General features: G+C 35.6%; 1 protein-coding gene across 9 annotated transcripts in view; it reads right to left on the minus strand.

Annotated features, from left to right (window-relative positions):
• The window catches only part of CDIN1 (CDAN1 interacting nuclease 1), a 124654-nt gene that overhangs the window by 92577 nt on the left and 8174 nt on the right, over positions 1-23903 (minus strand). For all 9 annotated transcript variants that reach the window (XR_014317684.1, XM_082762592.1, XM_082762589.1 and 6 more), the window contains exons 2-4: positions 5900-5945; positions 4972-5036; positions 1975-2035 (exon numbers count right to left, since the gene is read on the minus strand). Coding sequence is in view for 8 of the 9 variants with exons in the window: in XM_082762592.1 (XP_082618718.1) it covers positions 1975-2035; positions 4972-5036; positions 5900-5945 (172 nt within the window). In the remaining variant the exon portion in view is untranslated. The remainder of the gene's footprint in view (positions 1-1974; positions 2036-4971; positions 5037-5899; positions 5946-23903) is intronic.

A 23903-nucleotide genomic window follows, 5' to 3' on the forward strand; every position in this document is an offset into this window, starting at 1 on the left:
ATTTTAGTCGTTTTTCACTAGATATACAACATGAAGCAGGTGGCAGATAAACTTAAAAAATAATAATTTAAAAGTAGTCTCACAAATCCTCAGAAGAAAAACAAAAACCACTTACAAACAACAAAACCACCTCAAACCCAAAAGATAGTACTATGGTGCTGTTCCTATTTAACAAGGTTGCTACACACTGTAATGCACCTATGTTATATATTTCTCATCAATTTTTACAGTTTCCACTGATTAAATATATATTGACTCATAAAGTATTACCATTACATCAATTGTCAGCAGATGCAAGAGTATGTCATTTAAATATTAACTATCATATAAAAATGGCAGCTTGATTGTTTGGAAGCAGTAATCTGGGGCTGGTTATTGCCACATTTCCCTAATGCATTAGGCAGCAGTCACAAAATGCATTGCCTTTCTTATATACCTGCTACTATGAAATCAGAAGCAGATAAGTTCTTTGTATATCATCTCTTCCTCTTAGATTTAATTCTTATTTATTTCTGAACTGCAGAAATCTTTGATCTGAATTGCAAAGATGCATTAGTATAACATAAACAAAGATACGCTCACTAGAGTCAGAAATTATATGCATAATCTCTAAATCAATGGGAAAAAATATACAAAGAACCAGTATATTACTATATTACTTTGTGCTTGAAACATTTTATGACAGTTCCCTTATAATATGGGTGCAATATATCATGAATCAAGTTGTTTACCTAAATTCTTAATGAGATGGTACTTCTTTATGTAAAGTAGTGAGAACAGAATGTATTTTAAGACCTATTTTTTCCAGAAATGTTTAAAAAATAAAGAAAAAGCTACTTATCACTACTAATACAAAATAAATCCTTTACTCTATGCTAACTGTATGATCAGGATATGTGGACACTTCACAGACCATTAAAACCTTCTAGTAATTGATAGGTAATCGCTCATTTACTAGATGCAGCAATGTACATGAGAAAGAAACCATTCTCTTACTAATGTAACGTGTAGAACTTGCTGCTATTGCAACACTTAATGTTCATAGTGCCATATCATTTTTAATGCAAACACTCATTTTCTGCCCCCTTCTTACATTTTCTATTAAAATGCAGCACAAAAACAGCATACATTTCATTCTATCCCTTTGAGGGTTGCATAAGCAGTTCCATGGAGCTATTGTATTGTTATTACTGTTGTAAATAAATATTTTAGAACTTAAGAGGTACATTTTTTTTTTCTCTCTAGGAGGCTTGCCAACACACTTTCAAACTTTTTACATCTTCTTTGAGGTAGCTTTAGAGAACATTTCTTAATGCAAAGAACACCTTCCTTGCATCCCAAGGTAGGTTCATATTCTAGTTAATGAACAGCATCAATACATTTGTCAGACTTTAATAGCAACAGTCCCAAACTTTTCATACATCAGCTTTTCTAGGACATGGCTATACTGAAGAATTTATTCTGCTTAATTGCTTTACTCTAAGCAGTCCTCATTAGCCATCCTCTAACTTGTATGGACTGAAATAAAAGGAGTCAAGAAAATTAACTGTTTTAACCCTTCCAACTAAAAAAAAAAATAATCTTAAAATAGGGTTTGTTATTAAACACAAGGAAACAACAATAATTGATACAACTTCATTTAATCAAGGAACTTTCAGCAAATTAGCAAGAACCTTCAGTAAATTTGTGCATTAAAGATCTATGTTTTGGCTGAAATTTCCAACAAAACAGAAATTCAGAGTTTCTCACACATTCTCATTTAAGTTAGAAGACTAATTACATTAACTGATTTATTAATAAATGAGGCTTTTGTCTAATTATTATAAGTACTAACAGACTGGGGAACAATTTTAAATGTCTAATGTGCCTGGAAACCATTTTTTTTAGGTTAATTACATTTCTCAGTAAAGTCACTATAGATATGCCCCTTAGGTTTTACACTGGAAGATTAAAGAAAAAAGTGAAGATTACTACCTCATTGGCCAGCTCCAGTAACACAGGGGCAGCTGCATTTTTCATCACCCCATTCAGGTACCTAGACAAGACAAAGACAGGTAATTCTGTAGTGGCAAGAAAAGGCCAGTTAATACATATCAGTATCCCCTGTGAGTCTCTTCATTTAGGGGAAAATACTCCAGTGCAGAGTATTTGATGAGACATATTTTAAGAAATAAGTATTTTAGACAATCACCAACTCTCCAGCATTGACTCCTATTTATTCATCTGCAAGATGTATCAAACTCAATTAAATCATTGGTTAAAAAAATAATAAAAATCAATAAATCAATAAAACAGTCTTAAAAAAAAAAAAAAGTGGCTTAATATCCTACAAATAACTTATACCTGTATTATTTATAGATCCATAACAGACAAGAAATCTCTATTATTCCCAGTAAAGATTTTGGGTTCCATCTGATCTTCAACTATGCAGGTGCAAAACACTGTACATCTTATTCAATTTACTACTGTGCACAAAAACGTACACTCAAAAGTTTTATCACAGATTTTATCAACCAGGGTAATAGTAGGTAATAGTTTGCATACTAAAGGCTTATATCACTGAAATCAGAGTCTAACAATTAAATTATTATTGTAAAAATATTAAAGGAAGAAATATTAAAAGAAGAATTAGGATCTATAAAGGATGACAGAAAGTCCAATACTCAGGATCTGCAGGGAGGAAGTTATATTATTGGAAGCCACTTTGTGTTTTGTAGCCATCTGGAAAAGAACAATAGTTATCAACATTTGAACCTGCTCATTTATCGTATCTTTATTCATATAGCAAATCATTACTGACATCATTAGAAGGCCACAGCCTTTCTACCTCTGTCATTATCTATCTATCAGAAGCCTCTCCTGCTCATTAGTTACAGACTTTTTTTTTTTTTTTTTTAAATCATGTTAACTTTCTGTGAAATGGGTGTAAAACCTCTACACGAAACTGCAGAGGATGAGAGGCCTGTTTGCTTGCAAGTTATTCTGGGGCTTAATGAATAAAGGAAACAATACAAGCTTATTGCTGTAACCTTTTTCAGCAATAAAGGTAACCTACGTAAAAACACAAAGTAAGTTGCCTCATGTGTACTTAAACACTAAAAAGCTTATAATGGATGGGGGGAAAAAAACGAGTTCACAAACAAAATAATTAACCAGGAAGAACTGCTTGAGACTACTAATGTTCTAAAACATGCATGAAGCTGATTGAATGCCAAAGCTACCTCTAATAACAGAGTAATTTTCTCTCAGTTATTTCCAATGCTACTAGCAATTCCATTATGGACTAACAGGTTTCACATGCTGATGGCAATACTGTTCTGAAAAGTTCATTGAAACTTCTTGTAACTTGGCTTTGTTTGCCCAAATTTAACTAGTCTCAGCAGAACAGCATGAACTACTCCACTCAACTGCAATTCTACCTGCTTCTAACAGGGACCACTGGAAATGACTACATCCAAAAATAGCTTCAGACAGAGAAAAGCAATAGAAACACAATTATCTGTTTGTATGTGGGAGGGAATAGGATGGAGAATACCACGCACACTGTACAACTGATGGATGCTACAAAAGAGTAGATCAGAAGATATGTGTCATGTTTATGCTTGTAGCATTTCAAACTGGTTTCTGACTCAAGAACACTGCCACTGCAGCTTACAAAACCTACTACGCTGTAAATCTCCTAAAACAGGACTGAGATGAGTTTTCTAACTATTAACCAGAACATCTCTGATTTGAAAATGTGCGTTCTACTTGGCCATGCTAATATATTTGCAATATGAAAAACCCAGAAATAGCATAAAGAAAGATTTTTCCTACCACCACCATATAGCTTCATACATAACGCATCAGTTATGTACTGCTATCATACTTCAGACAGTGCAGGAAGAGACAGGAGATAGATCCTCCTACCTGATGGGAACCAAACATAATCATACCTACAACCCTACTGGTGCTCTTAACATTTCTACTTTGCAAAAGCAAAACCTGGTTCTGTGTTCCAGGTTTATGTTAATGGAACTGGTAACACTATCATCACAGAAACATTTTTACACAACAATACAACTACTAAAATAAAGAAAATCAAGCCCCTAAAAGAACACAATTCACACCAGATTTTCTAAACCAGTGTCTAGTATCATCAGGCTGCCCTTAGGTTTTAAATATATGATTTTGCAGAAGCACAGAGGAGTTAATTGTTTACAAATGGAGGCTTTTTGTTCATTTTCCTCATTCATATAGATTAACATTAATCATAAATATCAGACATGTATAATCACAAGTATGAACTCACTTGCCATGCAAGATCTTCAGATATGTCAGTCTACAAAGTAATATTTTAATTGCATATTTTTACCAGTTATCATTATGCCCCAATTATGTCATTGCAATATTTTAAGTAAAGCTTATGGAACTAACAGACAAACTATAAGATGTAGCAAATATTTTATTAGCTTAAGATGTAAATAATTGTAGAATATTGTAAAAATAACATAAAGGTTTTCATTCTCCCTTAAAAGCTATTTCTGACACTTCTGTTGATAAAACAGGAGTGATCTAAAAATTGAAGCTGGCAATAGACTAATTTAATATGTAACTTTTTGTAATGTAATACAACTATTGTTTTTAAAAGTACAAGCAACTGCAACAGAAGAAGCTTCCTCACTGCAAGGAATTTATCGTCAATGTTAGTCTTCATACTGAAATCCCATAATTAGAAACTATACGCAATATATAATGGACATTACCACATACGCTCTAAAGAATAATATTTGCTTATTTGGACTTAAAGCCAAGGAAGTGTAACTCTTTTGATAAGCCTGACCAGAACCTGAAAATTTTCTGCACTTTCACTAAAAAAAAAAAAGGTTAATACAAAAATTGTCTTCATAAACTAAGAAGCTAATTTACTTGTAATTGCCATAGCAAGTAGTAGTTACGAAGATACTCTTAACTGAGGCGGGGAGGTCATACCTTTGGTAGTAAGTTTCAACAGCTTCAGCAGTGTGATGCTTGGCATGTGTTCTTTTGATTTGTTTCTAGAAAAACAAAAGAAAAACAAATGCTCATACAAATGTGTCATAGATGAAAACACAGAAAGCATGACTGTCCAAACACATGCTTCTTGGCTACGCTTTGATATATAAACTGAACTACTTTTTTAGATTCTATACAGAAATGATGTTCAATCTACCTATTGAATTGAATGTCTTCAGACTGTACTGCAATGTACCATATATGTAAAAGCCAATAAGGTCACAATAATTGAATCTAAATAAGTATACTGAAGGCTGCAGAGGGCAAAGAAAAACTTGTTCTCTCTTTCAACCTTTGTATTAATTTTCCCTCAATTCAATTCCATCTAAGTCTGGTGCACTCTAGTTTTACAATTCAATTGGCATTTTTAACCAGGAAGAACATTGCTTAAAAACAACTTATTTGAAAAACTACAAAAAGTAATTCCATAGAGACTTGCCACTTGACTGACATCTGTCATCTCATGATAAATGACTCCATTTTCTGCCTCTCTTGCCTTCTGCCACTCCGGCAATGGTCATTTATCATCATCTCTGTCAGCAATGGAAAGCAGCACTGACAGTGCAAGTCAGCAAACATTTAGCACATGGAACCACGCAACACAGGGAAATTATTATTGTCAGAATAATAATGGTTTAGCATAATTTATTACAGGTCCACCAAATAAGCAAAGGCTAGATGTTATTAGACAGATGGATGGGTAGGCTTGGCAGCCATCCACTGAGACTCAGGCGGTACTTGATGTGGAAAAGGGAACATCCTCCAAACCAATCAGAAAGCTGGCAGTTCAATTACAAAGAAATAAAGGGACATTCATCATTCAATTAGGCACCTGTCAACCCTCACAAAGGAGAAAACTTCTAACCTGGTACTCCTGGGAGAAGATGCTCAGCAGAGTGGACTGCGATTGACTGGAACAAATAAAAGAAGGACAAAGTTAATTACTGGAGTGCACTGCAAAGAAACAAAAGAGAAGGGAGCTTCAAAGGTAGGCCTGCTGCCCTGTAATCTAACAGAACATGAAAACAAGTGTGGAAAAGTTGTTCCAGATGAACACCTCAGACAAAGGCTTCCTGCTGCTAGGTCAAGGAGAGAGCGTACGAGGGAGGGGAGGAAAATACAGCAAGAGTTTCAAAGCAAACTAGCATATTGTTTGGGTGATTCTTTTTCAGCTTCAGAACCTGCGAAGTCCTAGCAGTAGCAGGTACTGGAGTTAAAAGGGAAAAGACAAAAAGGAAAACAAAGCAAAATTTCCATTAATAATTGATGGACTTAAATTCCATCAGCAGTTGGGAACATACTGCTTGCTCATTGGCAACATATTGAAATTCATTTTGTTAGCAGCAAGGGAACCTCTTCAGTAGCTGTCTCATATTCAGGTTAAAAACTTCCCTCTCTGTCAGAAGTAGCATATGGGACCACTGGAACATTCCCACTGAAACTGATGTGCTTTGAAAATAGAAACTTTCACAGCAGGAAGCCGAGATTCCCCGGAGTCGGTCATTTCCAAAAGCTGCCATAAGCTTCATTCATCTAAGGCTCCACTCAATGTCAAACACCTGGCAATGAAGCAACCTGGAAAGCATTCTTCCCAAGTGGGAATTTTTCTCTCTGAATTGTTAACATTTAGAAATGGGACAAGATTTTTTTTCCCTCTGAAAGGCAATCAATACCACACCGCTACTGTTTTCAATTGTCCTCTGTGGATAGATCTACTTCATTGCATCCTGAATACAATTAATTACTTCTGATATATTTTCCTACTACATGCAACTTGAACAAATTATAGTCTCAATAAATCAAGTTTTATGGTACAGCAAAGCACTATGAATAATTAACATTTTCTCTGTCACAAACTTACCTACTAAGGCACAACATAAGTAGTTCAAATATTCTGCAGTGTCTAAAGTCATGCTCTTCTGCCAGATTTCCTGTATGTGAGTTTAATGCCTGTATTACATCATATTTACATTTAATGTATATATGCTCTCCCTATTTGAATGGCCTTTCTCCTTGCAATTTTCACTCCTCAGGGATACTAATTTAAGATAAGTCTGACTCCCTTTTTGAAAAGGGAAGACTGAGGTACTGAAGGACTAAATGGCATGTTCAAGTTGAAACAGAAGGTATGTCTATGCAGCACAATAGAAAGTTACCTCTAGATCAACTAGTTGAAGCATTATGAGCAAAGTAACCAGGTTAACGCTGTGCTATACAGTGAGCTTATTAGTTTTGGTTATTTGTATCTGTGCTTCCAGCATCTTTGCCACAATACCGTAGCATAGGCTTGTCTGCCCAGCAGCACATCTGTGACAGCAGTAAGGTGAGCCTTGGTCTCTGGTATCTTACACGTGAGAATGTCCTCCCCGAGTACTCACTGACTGAACGTTAAAACTGTAGAAGAATGGTAGCAATATAACCCATCTAATATACAGATTAAGAAATTTACAGAGAAATAAAATTTACAGAGAAACAAATGACAATATAGTCAAGATTTTAAATATTCTTAAATATACATAACTCATCACAGAGGCTAAGAGATATGTACCACAATGCCTCCCCAAAAATGTGCATCATTCAGTTATTACAACCTTCGATATACAGATGTGATCAGTAAAAGGTGAACAAAGGAAAGAAATTAAGATTACATATACACACAGGCAATATACATATGCAAGGCTATAGTTTTCCAAGTTGATTTATTTGAAAAACACACAAAAAAATAACAAACAAAAACCCCTGCAGTCTATAAATAAGTTGGATACATATGGCCCCCTAATGGCTCTCCACGTAACTATTATTATCTGGCAGATTTACATGATCATAATGGTAGAACTGAATACAGACAAAAGATTCAGAAGCAAAACAACAACAAGAGAGCAAAATCCAACCAACCAAGCAACAACAAAAAAAACAGGACAGCATTTAACTGGATTTTTGGTTTGAGTTCTCCCCCTGATACACCAATTTTGTATTTTTAGACTACTGCCTGTAGAATTACTATAGTTATTGTACAATTACCTTAAAACGCTCATGATATATCAAAGAGTTGAGATCATTATCTCTCCTACACACACACATGGCTCTTGTCCTTTTGTTCCCTTGGTGTCCCTGAATATATCTTTCTACTTCAGTTTACTCCTATGCTTCCAACTGTTCAGATCATTTAAGACTTGCCACAAATACTAAAAAAAACCAAAAACCTTCAGTCTGGAAACTGAACAAGTTGCATATATACTAGATTACAGCACAAAAACATTACAGCATTGACGGAGAACTACTTTAATAGTACCATTCCAGGAACATCAAGCCTTACTACCAGATCTTTCTCTTTCTCCAAGAGAAGTGGATTTGTATCTTCAAATGGCTGCTTCCATGTTTCTTTTACTAACATAGTTTCCCTATTAAACACCAAAAACACTCATCTGCCATTTGATGCTTCCTTGCCACAGTTTCATTGCCACTGGCAAAATGAAATGGCTGGCAAAATGAAAACTGCCTGGCAAAATGAAAAAGCTCCTTAAAACACAGCTGGAGGATCTAATGCAAGGTACCACTGATAGCAAACTCAAATATCATGGTTTTGAAAAGTGCGCAAAAAGACAGTACAGTGTACTTGGAGACAGGACAGAAGTCATGAACATGCATCTGCATTGCAAGACATTAGCACAAAAAGACCACAGAGCAGCTGATGCCAACAGTTCAGTTTAATGCTACGTAACTTATTCAGGGGGGATCTATCAAGTGTATACAAATACCTGCAGGGAGGCTACAAAGAAAACTGAGTGAGGCTCTTTATAATGTTGCCAAGTGGCAGGACAAGAGGCAATAGGGCACAAGCTGAAACACATGAGGTTTTGTCACAACACCAGGAACTTGTGAGAATGACTGAGCATTGGCACTGGAGTTACAGAGTTAGGGGCTATGAAGTCTCCCTCCTTGGAGATGTTTAAAAGCCACCTGGATGTGGTCCTGGGCAGCCTGCTCTGGGTGGCCCTGCCTGGGCAGGGGGCTGCAGCAGACTTCCAGAGGTCCCTGCTAACCTCCCACTATGCTGTGGTTAGTGCTGAGTGCCATTAATGCTACAGAAGCTGCCAAATGCCTAGGGCTCTAGCCTTCCTCTGCAAGATTTCAAAGCTGCAAAAGAGCAGACAAATTAATATTGCTAAGGTATTGAGGAAAACAACCATATCTTAAAATATCTTTTATTCAAAATAAAATTTCAGTGTTCCATTATTTCCTCTTACAGAATAAACTTCATATAAAAGCATAAAGCCTCATGGTTTACTGGATGACTGAGAATATATAGACACGTTTCTGTCAAACAAGCGCCTTGGTTGAGAACTGACTGTAGAGCCATGGTATGGACTTACAGATTTTCTAAAACAAACAAACAAACAAATCCCAAACCCATAATTCTCAGGACTACCTAGTTTAAATAGCTGGTATATTTTCTAGTAAACCAAGAAGGCTTTCCTTGTAAATTTTGTAGGAGCCACTCTCATGGAAACATTTCCTTCTGCAATACCAGATGCTAATGGAGATAACTCCCAGAACTCCATTCAAAGCAACCAGCCTAGCTCTTGAAATACCCTTTTTCTTGTACAGCAGTATCTGTAATGAACCAATTTACCTTTTGTTACTCTGTTGATATTAGTGGCATACTTCCATCTGAATGCCTGATGTAGTTTGTGCTCTTGTCAATACAGAACCTGATTTATGCAGAAAACAGTGTGAAATCTAAAACCTACCCAGCACTACAAAATGTTCATGTCTTGTTTAAAGAAAATAATTCTTTAAAAATACTGAAATGTTATTTCTGGGTTCCAAATGATATAAAGACATAAAAATTTGCTTTTCATGTAAAAAAATAAATAAATAAAAATTATTACAGCTTTCAAATCCCATCCACGTTTAGAATGGGATGCCCAAGTCAGACCAGAACATGCTAGAAATAAGTCAAGCTAAAAAGACAATTGCAGGTCTGGTGCCAGAAAAATAATATGCCTTTCAGTTATTTAACATGTAAGAATAAAACTTAGACTAGTCTCTTCTAATGAATCCCAGAATCTGATAGAGAAGTGCCATAATCTCTGGAGAATGTTTGCAATGAGTTGCAGTGAGTATTAACTAGTAATAGATAATATGCTGACACAGATCAGTGCTTCATAACTACAGATGATACAAAATTATGGCCAAGAAGCAGCTAGTAAGGACCCAAAGATTTTAACTGGATCAAATCAACGTCTCTACAAAGTATGCTTGCAGGTCTAGGCAAGACTTGGAGTGCTGTCCAACTTAGTATTTGCTACTTACTAGAGCCTTGCCCTGAGAAAATCCAAAGATGACTTCTGCAATTATTATATTATCATCCCTTTCAAATAATGAATTGTTTAGGGATAAGATAAAACTTAAACTTCCCACTTCATTTGCTGAAATTTCTCAATGTAAAATTTTTGGTACAAAAACGAATTTCTACTTGTTTCATCTCTTCACTTCAAAATGAATTTCTTTTTCCTCAACTTTAACTCCACGCTTTTTGCCCAAAATAGCACAACTAAAAATGCAGCTTTACATTTCACGTATTTTATAATGGAACAACGGAAGACTACCTGAACTGACCAGTAAATAAATAAATAAATAAATAATCAAGGGTAAATGTGAACTACAGTATTTAACCCAGTAATAATTCAGACAAGTGGAGACATGCAGGGGGAGAACAAAGTCCATTATGAAACAAACCAATGTAATACATATTATATACACACCATTTGTTTTGTTTTGTTTTGTTTGTTTTTTCCCTAACACACTAAATCTACAAAGAACATACCTTTATTGCTTCCCTTTCACAAAATGGAACATTCCACCTCAGGAAGATGATAAACATAATGGTTAAAAGACTGTGTGTGAGGATAGGATCTGCATTTCCAAAATTCAGAGGCCTTAATGTGTGAAATCCCACAGCAACACTGTCAAAGGTTCTCTTGGAAGAGCATCCAACAGTGTATCTTAGCTACTGTAGGAATTCAGGTATAGAAGAAGTTGTTTCTTTCCTTCCACATTCTTCAGCATGAGTATGGAGTGCTAGTCATATCCCTTCACGAAATGTTCTGAAGCAGACAGCAAGAGACCCTCATTTCTAGTAACCGGAAATGAACTTTTTCCACATATAATAAGTTTTAAAATATTTTTGCCAATGTGATATTGATCTTTAAAATATAAGTAATAAATACAACTGAGGCCTAGAATTGTATGATGCTGCCATGCTGAACTAAGTATCTATGTGAGGAAAGAAATATATGATTTTGACAAACTTAAATGTCTGGAGGTGAAAGGAGAATAATTGCAGTTATCCTAAAATTTCAGAATGTGTCTGAAATGTGCTTTTCCATCGTTAAAGACATGAAACAAAGCTGAGCATATTCATTCTCACCTTCTGTGCTGCAAACTCTTTGCAATAGGAATTCCTACAGAAATCCATGTTTGCATACTGCTTATCACTAACCACTCGATTTCTAAAAACTCCATCAATAATTATAGCGGCATTGGTTCAAATATATAATACATACACAGATGTGTAAAGCCTCCATGGCTTCCTAGAACTGCAAGATGTAGGCTAACAAGCACTGCAGTTATGCCTGTAAATCAACTATATCCAGTCTGATGGTGAACTTCCTTTGTGAGTGAAGGTGACAAGAAGTGAATTCTCAGAATTTCTTCCAAGCGTCAGGATGGGAAGAAGGCTTCTTAACCATCTGAATGTGTCCACATGAGGATCTAGTAAGCCTCAGGAATAACAAAGGCTTACTAAGATTTGAGAACTGCTATGCTGACACAAATCTAAGCATTAAAGGACGTGGAATGAGCGAGAGGAAGTCACTGACTACTAGAATAAAGTTATGGTTTTAACCTCTCTTTTTTAATATTAAAACCTTTCCTAAAGGTTTAATATGTTTGTGGCCACTTCACTGAGTGGAAGTTCTCAAAAAGCAAATTATTGTCTCTGTACACATATATACTTTACCATTCACAAATCTAACATGAATTTATTGAAGTCAGCAAATGACCAGTTTAAGCTAAATCAATGTACATGTCTGTGTATGTATGTATATATACGTGTGTGTCAACATATGTGCCTAAATCAGAATCTGAATTTGATTTGGAGTAACTAAGTCACATAAAAAGACAGTAGGTCTTCAGTTACAGCACTGTCATTTCTGTAAAGCAGGTATCTTCCAATATTACAACTTTCCAACTATACCTGTATTTTGGGAACCATAAAACCAATACCATGTGTTGGGGAAATACTTCCATTATAAATATATTTATACCATAAAAATTCAATAAATATATAAATAAAAAGGAGTACCTGTGGTACACCTGACACAGTCATTAAACAGTACAACAGCTTGACTCAGAAGATGTAAATATGAATCACAAACTAAAAAGTGTCTTTGCATCAATTTTATAGCTTTGGTAGGTTTAAAAATAAAAACCAAAAATAAAGAGTCTGCAGAAAAATTCTTCCTACATTGCAGGTTCACAATATCCAAGAATAATGAAAAGGTTAAATGCAGGCATGTGCACACAACTTTGCTGCCTATAGCCAAGGTTTTGAGAATAACTGTATGACAAAGATCCGAGAAGGCTACTTGCGAAGAGTCATCACTTCTATGACCTTGACATTGGTTGGTCTCACAACTTCTATACAATTTAGTGATGTGCAAGAACAGATGATGGTGCAATACATAGAAATGGCAGCATTTAAAATTCATAGTAGCATAAGGCCATTACTTTTCCCACTGGGCCACTTGAACTTTAATAATGTCTGACCTAGTTGGCCAATAAGTTCTAGCAGCAGACAGAGGAAAATTGCCAGTATTAGATACTGTTTGAATGATTTTTCATTTAGAAAGACTTAGAAGTTCCTTTAAGAACGGGGCACCAATTCTTCCTGTAGACACCTCATTTTTTCGTGTCTGTTGTAACAGCCAATATATTTTAAAACAACTGCAGACAACAAACAATTTGTAACTGATGTGAAAAAAATGAAGAAGTAAATACCAATTATCAATACAGGCAATGCTCACAACATAGTGCTTGCTCCCCAAAGAACTGAATTCCACCTCATTTCATTAATAACAAAAAAACAAAAAAACAACAAAACACCTTTCCACAGCAATAATACAAGTTTAACTCAAAATACACAATATTCTAATTGTCACAAGGTATTTTTGATCTAGCCCCCAAAATGAAAAAAAAAAAGAAGTCAGAAGAAAGATGCTTTTTTCCTATATGGTTCTGTACACTCACATTGCGAACAACAGTCCCCTTCCAAGGGAATAAGCAACAGTAGCTTTTGTGGCTGAAGATGGAACTCTGAAAACACTGGAACAGAGGAGTGATATTTCCAATTGAAAAGAAACTACGTTTTGGTCTCATCATGTTAGTAAGAAAATATCAGAACAATATTTCTGACAATTTATTGTCTGTATTTTTCGTTCCAGAATTAAACATCAGTGTTGTAGTATGTTCAAAACTATTTAAATGCCAAACCCACACAAAGACCCCTATATATAAAAACTTTTTCACTAATGCTTCAAGTAAAGTCTCTTCCACAGAAACACAAAACTACTTCGTAAAGTTCATTTTTCAAACAGGATCTGCAACGATACAGAACCAAAGGATATTCACAACAGAGGCTTAAAAATACAGTGTCAATGGTAGAACATGAAATTAAAACTCTCAGACAAATATTCTGACATAAGGTTTCAATGACTTTCAAATCTTTTCAACTTACACATACCAGAACTACTCTGGTACCCTTTGATCTCCTAGTCAGGGAGCCCATTGACAAAAGAAACTGATAGGAGGAGTCAAATAGAGTTTGCTTCCCACCTTCAGTTTGATAATCTCAGGACTTTTTCTCCCCATTTCCTTCTCCTGCTATTCTCTAATGTTCTCTTTTAACTCTGCCAATACAATTTCTCAGAAATAAATTCAAGAAATTAAACAAAATAACTGCAAAGCTTGAAACTAACATTGCGATGCCACATAAGCAGATTTGCTATGTCCATGTCCTCAGTTTAGCAGGAACGTAACAGCCAGGAAAGAGGGAGTGAACACATTCCCTAAGTAGAGGCAAAGCAGAGACTGAAAGAAAAGCAAAACCTCTGCAAATGCTTTGGCTGCATTTAAATGTACACCATCCATACTTAATTTCAATTTATTTCAGTTAAGGCTACACAGAAAACATGTTTTCAAGTTTGAACTTTTTTCTCTTTGTACCACAATCTAAATGCTGCTCCATCAGGCAGAAATACACAAGTTTTCGTTACCTGATGACAGCTGTGCAATGAAACATGCACCTAGCTGCAATTACAATACAGTTCAACAAGCAGTTAAGGCAGGGAAGCTGCAATTTAAGCCAGGGATTTATTTATCCCTCATCTTTGCTATCTGCCCCCTTCATAAGGCCAAAGTCTTTATGTTGAAATAAAGTTCAGACTTAGTTGGCTGTTATTGGAAAGAAGTATTTCATATATTTGTTTTGTGTTCTTTGTCTTTACTTTGTTTAGGTAACTATTGTCTTAGTTCCCTTTCCTCCCAAGAAGGGTAAGATCGTACAACGTTCGTTTTGTTTAGTACCCTTTCCTCCCTTCTTGGGAGGAAAGGGTACTAAACAAAACCTAAAGAGGTTTTTCAGACTATGATCTTAAGTGCCCTGATTTGTGGAAAATAGGGATCATTCCACTTTATAACTTTTTCCTTCAAACTTACATTGTCCCTAAACCATAAATGCTTAAAAAGTTAATTTTAGAAAACTATTTTTATTAGTAAATGGCAAATTGAAGCTAATTAGACTGTTCTTTTTATGTTAAAAAATTAGCCAATATGTAAGAAGCGTATCTACGCCAATTTGAAACTAAATAAATCCCCAAACACCTTTAAACAATTTGCTCCTAAAAATACATAATCAAATTTAGAAAACTATAAATTATATTTAAATTTATTATTTACAAGCAATTAATTACGAAGACAGCCAGGTGGCTTTCATTACATAAATTACTGTTAATGACACTTGCCTCATGCTGCTACTGTATTTAGCATTTGCATGCATCACATGTCAAGCACACACACTGTTGCACAGCTATCTCCAGGGTAAAAGTGAACACCTTAAGTCAAAAAAGCTTCCAGTAACCGAATCAAAAATTGTTAATTCCTTAAACAAATCAGGATCTTTCTGAAGTTTCTCACACAGGATATAATTTAAAGAATTTTAGCTCTATCAAACACAGATTGTATAGAAGTGCAGTTGTAAGTAAATTCCAGTTTGGGGGATGACGCTAATTTAAGGCAAGAAATAAACCCATTTATAACTAGTCCACTTGAGGTTTTTAGTCTCAAATCTTAAACAGTGTATTGAAGTTTGTCATTTAAAAGTTACTGATAATAATATAAATACAAAAAAAAAATCAACATGGAGTAATTCTTGCCTATCCACCTCGTTGACAGTGCAGTACTTTGTCATGTGTCTATAAGGTATTTTAACATGCATATTTACAAAGCCTTCTTCCAGTCTTTCTGAGACTGAAGTCTTCCAGTTTAAGGTTGATTATGCCTCTCATATATAGCTTACTAGAGGGCATTGCTTACGTAGAGGGAATAAACTAATTTAAACACTGGAAACATAGCAGAATGCACTAAGAAGGAAATCCAGCTGTTTCTTCTTACTAGCAGCCATCCAGGATTCTTTTTAAAACTGCCTATCTAGAGCTGTGACAGATGTGTTCATTGGCAGGTGATAAGAGAGCATCTGACAAGAGGTGATCACAATTTTATATTATTCTACCCTAACACTTCTCTACCCTTCTTTTCCACTCCTACCAATTGAATTTTCCTTTCCTTTCCTTTCCATGTTCTTTGTACTACTCTGCAAATGGGGACAATGCTTCACCTCCTGCGTTGCCACAGAGGCCGGGCTTCCAGCAGAACTCTGATGCCATGCCCTAGCTGAATGGAGTCATCCCTGATGTAAACACTCCATGGGTTCACCGTAGAGCACCACCTTCAATAAGCGCCAAAATCTGACTTGGTCTTAGTAGAATGGGCCCAGAGGCCTTGGTAAATAAATATGTGGGAACTATGGAAGAAGTAAAACTAGTTCAACATCAAACATTTGCGCCGTGTTAAAATAAACTAAATATGACCTCAAACTGCATCAAGTCATATGGCATGACTCACTGACACTTCTTAAATTTCTGGGAGTTGTCAAAAATGTAATAAAAATATACATTGCTGTCTTTGCATTAAAGCACATGAGGACCAGACTTTGAAAAAAAAAAATCACGAGAGGAGGGTAACTAAACTTCAGTAGAATTCAGTGAAATTTGACAATTAACATCATTTGAGCAGCTTTAAAAAAGGGCATAAACAAAACATCCCAAACCTACCCCTCTTCCATTTTGAAGTCTTAACACATTAATGATAAAGCAGCAAAGGCCGCTGCATCTTTTGCTCCTTCAAATTATTTTTTAAAATTGTTCTCCACATTTAACTCTCAGGTTTTTGTATGTTTCTTAATTCCTAATAATGGCAAATTAGCAGAACTAGGATATCAAAAGACAATGACAATTGAGAAGCTGGAGGAAAAAATATTCTGTACTGGACTGTTTCCATTTCTGTATGCTACTCAGTAACTACCAGCTTATCTAACATACATATCATAAGATAGAAATATATGTTATCATAACATAAATTTGTTAAAATCATGTTATCATAACATAAAAAAATGCATGTTCTTACAAAAAGGTGAGAGTCATCCCCTCGACTTTTAACTAAAGGGCACCTGATAACTTCCCAACCAAAACCAGGGGTGTTGAGACCTATATTACAGAAACCAAAGATTTAGAGGGAAGAAGGACACTGATCTATGGACTAATACTCATTTGGGGTGGATACCTTTTGCTTTCAAACTTCTCCTTTTAAGTAACAGTTCATTTGATTAACTTTCACTTAGCGGTAATTTCTCCTTCCCTGCAACAGTAAAGCTTTAAGGCCAAGAACAGAGAGAAAAAAAAAAAAAAAAAAAAAAAAAAAAAAGGAGTGAATTTTATTTTTAGCACAGCAGATAAGCAACTGCAGCTTCTCTTGGTACCCTTAAAGTGTTTTGTTAATGCACCACTTTCCACTAAACCAACCACAAACAAATCTTTAAGTTAAAGTTATGGCTGTTCCCATGTAATCTGCTACCTGTAACAAACAAACAAACAACAAAAAAAGGCAGAAGGCCTCTCCAGCCACCTAATCACCATATCAATGACACATGCCACAACAGAGAAGCACTAGTTTATTTGATTGATCATGGTAGATAAACTCCAAATAACAGAGAAATTAACAAATGCTTGACATTTGCTCAACATCCATTATTCTGACACTGCTTTCAGGATTTCAAAGCCTGGGAGTATGCTTAATCAACATTCATATTCCCCAGTGAGCTACAGGCACCATATTGCGCCCCGCCTTAGTACTGATGAAAACTGCATATTGGCCATTTCCAAAATGTTCTGGGACTCCACACAGGGCCCCTTCTCTCCCTTGTTCCTGTTCTGCAGTTTTCTTTTAAACACTTCCAAGACAAAAGCATCTGCCAGTTTTTCTCTCTGGGGATGTATGCAAAATGAACTTAACAGTTTTAAGGCAGGAGAAACCCTCACATCTAAATTCATTCATAGGACAGAAAAGGGCCTAAGAGGCCTCTCTAGGGACAAAACCCTGCTGAAATTTTCCCCGACAACAGTGGGAGCTTTATAAAATCTAAGTCCAGACAATTTCCAATTCAAATGCCCAGCATAGCATGACCTTTGTCAGATCTATGAGCCCTAGATGCACCCACTATTTTTTTATTCTAACCAGCACAGACATTAGACAGGGCACTACTGCTAAGCAGGAGGTTGAATATTTGCATGCTCTTCTATTGTGAAAATGTAACAGTGACAGCACTGTGTCGAATTCTTTTCCCCCTAGAACTTTAACTCCGTAGGAGAGGCATAGCTGACAGATGACTCTCCCAACATCTGTGTTATGTACACTGCACAGCTGAGGAACCTTGGATCACTGTCACAGCTTCTCGGAGATGACCTACACCTTTCTTATATCTGCCCATGATCAAAAGTAAAATCAAAAATTGAAAACACCATTTTTTTAAATGAAAAGTAAATATGGCAAGGAAGATTAACATAATTTAGTCATTAAGCTGTTCACATAGCAGCTCACCATATGTTGTATAAATGTCCTATACAAAATAATTTATCAGACCTGACACGTTGCACATCATATTGTATTATTTAATATGCTTACTAAAATTTCATGGATCAAGCTCCACTTCTGAAAGCATACAGAAAGCCCTAGAAAATATTTCTTCATCTTCCATGATTTATTTTGATTACCTTTTACAGCTACATGATAAAGTGGAACTTGCAAAATTATGAGGTTAAGGTTTACGCAGCTATTGCTTCATATACTAAAATATAACAAATGGCTCCATGTCTATATACCATTTTACTTGCATTTAATATTCAGAAGCACATTAAACTAAGCACATTGCTTTCCACTGCATATTTTAATAATTTTAACCGGTTATTTCAGTATACAACCCGATCCACTAATGCAAAGTTCCATTGATATATTATCCCTGGTGAGGAGACTAAAACGCTAAGAATTACAAAATAAATTAAAGCCAGTGATTATCATGTAATAAATGCTGACCCTCCCCCAACCATCTACATAGAAATATATTAATTTCTCAAAGTAGCTGAAAAATTTGAATAGTATTTTTCAATTATTGAGACTGAAAATGTTAGAACTGCAGACAAATATGACTAGACAAATGGACGAAAATTCTATTCAGAAACCGCAAAACCACAAAAACAATCATGTATAAAAATGATCGTCAGTCACTAGTGAGGTCCATCTGTAAATAGTAAATTCAAAAAAAAAGCATAAGCTTGTGGATACTAGCTGTTGAATAACCAACAGGATTTTTATTTTTTTTTAAAGTCACTTAGAGGGCATACCAAACAGACAGTAAGACTACAAGAAAAAAAAAATCCCCCCAAAATCCTGCAAACAGCCATTTTCTTTTTCTCTCTCAGACCACTGATGTCAAAGGAACACAATACAAATGAGATGAAAATGTAGTCAGACTTCTCTTTTTGGTCAATAATTGAACTTTCCTGTTTCCAATAATAGGATAAAGTATAACATCTTTCTGTGTGAGATAACTCGCTGCAATGAGGTCAGTAAACACTGTATTTGGAAATGAACTTGCTCAGCCTCACTAGAGTACCTGTCAACTGTTCAAAACAAAACTTCCTTTTTTAACTCTTCAAGAGGCAAAAATTTAGCTTGTTTGATTTCTTTATATTTTGTGTATCTGGGATAATGACCTTGTCTAGGACAATGCCCACTTGTGTATTGAAAACTGAAGGCCAGCTGGATTGACATGCATTTTGTATTAATGCTGGAAAGGGCTAGTGTTCAGTAGCCTTTTCTTCTGTAGGAGTATCAGTAGTGGATTGATATGAAGTTCTGCCACCTCCTAGCCAACCACAAATGGAAATACAAACACATGGTGCCATTATTACCATCTGGGTCCACAATAACAATGAGGAACTCCAGAAGTCAATTTATATTAATTTTGATGAAAACCCCTTCAGTTACAGAAGTCAGTATTACCTCTATATTGGTCATAGTTTTAATGTTGTCTTTAAAAGTTTCCAGCAGGCTGCATTACACAACCTACTACCGTTCACACAGGTATAACATAGGTCTTGAATTATCTGACACCCTGCTTTCAATGGAAGAATGTGTGCTATTTTAGGATATTTTTCTTCAGCATTGAAACTTCCTGGAGCTCTCTGGGAATCATGGATATCAAGCACTTCCAAGACCCTGCAGGCCTAGTTGCAGATACGCAGAGGACATTTACCCAAACAATAAAATCCTCTTCAGCACACATCCTGACCTGAAGCCATTTCACCAGTTTAGATAGACAGCAACAACTGCTTAAATATCCTACCCAGATGAGAAAGATAAAGCAGGGGATTCAAGTTAAAGAAATCTCCAGCATAAAGCAATGAGACTGTCATTATCCATCAGGCTACTGGATATCTTAAGGTGTGCACTGGAAGGAATAACGGATCCCTTTCAAATCACTATCACATTCAAAATGTTATACACTAGAATTTAAAAAATACATACATAAAAAAAAAAAATAAGATCAATACAAATGCTTTAGTTGCTGACAAAACAGAAATTTTCAACCTAACAGGTTTCCAAACCAGAATGCTTTTCCCCCAGGAGGTGTGGATTCCTGTTTGGCAACTTTAAGCCTGCTGACAAGAAGTTCATTTACTTTGAATTCTTCATTTGAAGTCCATGGACAACAAGAACTCCATGAAATACAAGCTTAAAACTAATGATAGATCATGAAATCTAAGCATGCCAACAGAAGTTTGAAGTCTACTTCTATGGTACCAATTAGTCCAACAAATGAACAAATGAACCATCACTGTATCCGAAGAAAACAGAATTATTTTTCTATACCTTTTCTTTTTGGTAACAAATTATTAGGCTTGTCTTAGAAAAGTTTTAATGGGATCAGTTAGCATATTCTATATTCTTAGTGAAGTAAATCCCTGTCATTATTTCACTCAGTTTGGAGTATTATACAATCTTCCAAGACATTCACATTGGAAAAACACACGATATTTTCATCACGAACTTAAAAGAATAAACAATTAAACAATGATTCTTGTAAAAGCATATATGTTATTTTATTAAGTGGTATGATAAGCTTAGGGGCATACATCAGGACCAAAATGGTTGTAGTCATTAATTTAAGTAATAAATCATAGGCCCTGCCAACAATGACAGCAAACAGATGCTAACAAGAAAATGTATTATTTAATATTGCCATGTGTTATAAAAATGTAAGTGTTTAGGACATGTCTTAAATTTTTATAATAATATGCATTTAATACATTACTGTTTTGACACATACAAGAATCAAATTTATAGGTCTCATTCAGCACTTGCTTTCTCTTCTGTGAACACAGAATGGATTCCTGAGGGAAAAAAAGCTCAAGAAGTGAATGTTTCAAATGGATGTTTGCAACAAAATCGAGTTGTTTGTCTTGCTGTCTTGAAGTAAATATCATAAGCATTGAATCTCATTAAAAAAAAAAAATCAAAACCAACATATTTGCCTTCACATAAACAGAAGTTTTCTCTGAAAGTTCCCAGGAAATTCAAACAACTATGAAGTTTATCTATATGTAGATAGCAAAAGATTTTATCATTTGGTACAGAGTTACAAAAACAGTTCCTTACGATCCTTTTGAACAGAATGTTGGTATTTTATAACTCTCAATGAGCCTGCTAAGTTGTAAGAATAGCAGAAGTTTTATTCTCCAATGTATCTTATTATTTATACATTACATCAGTTTAAACAATACCATGGAACGCTACAATGATTTTCACCAACTACATCCCTTGCAAAAATGCTCAAAACCCCCCACAAAATCTAAGGCAGTTTGCAGAACTACTGAAAACATTTACTCTTCCATTCCTCCTATTCATACCCAGTGTCTTTGAGAACTCTGAAAGCCTGACAGAACGATGATCTGACTCAAGACCTAACAACTGAAAGCTTAGGAAATGCAATTATGCCTTTTGGCAAATCCAGCCACACTAAACAGAACCACTATGTACAAACACCTTTTGCAGCACTGCATCTCTGCTGCTGTACAGCATGCTGCATGAGGTCCCTCTGCAGGAGGGTCAATTGTTTCTAAGAAGATCACTGCTTTTTCCAAACATTTTTGTTTTGCTTTAAGGAAACCGGATAATAGCACTCCTGTTTGTGTTCTGTTTCACTTTCATTTTCAATCAAATCCTCCAGGTATCAGCATAGTTCCTTTCTTGGAATTGCTTCAGTCAATGCTTTAAAACACTTGAGGAAGCAGTGATCAGAGTATGGAAACTAAATTTTCTTCATTAAATCTACTGAAGCAGATATTAAAAATGCATTTAATATACTGGAGATGGCTGGTGGGCATCACTGACTGTGACAGGCCAGTTACTGATGAGCTGCTGTCAGACGGCCTTCTCAGCAGGGATCTGTGTCTAAGGCTGCTGAAGGACAGCAATATCTTCCCTTGTGTGTAAGCTCTATTCATCTCCCAAGTATTTACTAAATCACAGACCTCTGCACACAAACCCAGCGTTTCAGCGCATGCTAACAAATGATGGATGGCCTAGTCAATTCGTTATGTCCTGAAAGCGTGATTTCCTGCCATTCCAATCATCAAACCTCCAGAGCCTTCAGAGCTGATCAGTCCTGGAGAATATATTTTGCAGGCTCTATTAAAGGAGTAGAGGTTCTTTCCATTAGTCTCAAACTTTTTTTTTTTTTTTTTTTCCCCTGGCTGATTTAAAGAGAACTCCCTCCTTCCCCCCTCCTTCCAACAGCACCACTGCTACTCTTATCTGTGTCAAGTATTCAAGGCATATACTGTGAGCGTGTTCATAAAATAGCACTCCTGGAACACCAACCAGTTAAAAAGACAGATTTTGTTTTTGACTGCTATAAAACACTACAATCTTTTATTTAAATTCAACTATACATCTTTATTATGTAACCTAGACAACCCCCAAAACATTTTGTAACTTAGCTTCTTTGATCAAATACCTTTTACAGCAAGGGAGTTCTCAAAAGGACTTGTTTTCTTTGTATTTGCCTAGTGAAACAGATCAGAGCTCTCTTAATTGTGTTCCTCCTAAAAGGATAAGCCACTTAGGAATAAACTTCCGATGTTCCATAGACAGGTTAGCTGTCAAAGAAATAAAGCTTCAAGATTTCTCCCTTTTCATAGCAAGGCAATATACTTGACAGCCTTTCTTCTACATGCTAGAGAAGAAATTTTATTTAGCTTACCTATTCAATGATCTATAGGAGCAGAATATGCATACCTCACATTTCTTACTCTGAAACACTGAGCTTCAAATGAATCAGCCTACACCTGCTGAAGAGTTAGTTGTCTTAAGGTACAGCGTAGTTTTCAAAGGTGGTATAATAGATATGGGTAAGCTTTATGTAAATAAGCATTTGGTTACTCTAAAATGCAGAGACCATGAATTTCCATGCTTGCTAGGTGTGATCCAGCCATTGCGAGCACAAACTAATCCACATTGCCCTACCATTCACCTCAACCTTGACCTGGAGATTAAACTCACTTTTATTGCACACAAAGGTCATCTGTGTTAGGTCAAAATTCAAAGTCCCTTGTCATCTAAGGTTGATATATTCCAACCTTTCCTACTCTAATGCATCAAATTTTTCATGGTGAGGTCATATTCAGCAGACAGTGTATTCAGCAATTTATTGTGCCATTGTAATATAGCCCAGAATATGACTGTCCGAAAAACAATACATGAATAAAATATTTTTCTCTCAGATGTACCAAATCGCCTCTGCTCATAAAAGTCTATCCTAGACTTGTTTGCAGACTTCAGAATGACACAGTAAGGAACTGGTTCTAAAATATAATCAAGAATTACCATTTTACCATCATTGTCCATTGTACAAGCAATGTGACTATAAAGGTATTCTAAAATATACAAGTCAATTAAAATGCACATATGGTCAGTGTTAAAACTTCCACTTCATCCTTACTTAACAACAACCGTAATCTGGCCCTTAAATCTGTAGACATCTGTTGGTCTCTCTGATGACACCAATCTTGCTTTAGAATGAAATACTCAGTAGTGTTACAGGATTTACACTTCTGTTCTACTGCCGATTATCA

Source organism: Aythya marila, assembly GCF_965140915.1.
Source record: "Aythya marila genome assembly, chromosome: 5".
Lineage (NCBI taxonomy): Eukaryota > Metazoa > Chordata > Aves > Anseriformes > Anatidae > Aythya > Aythya marila.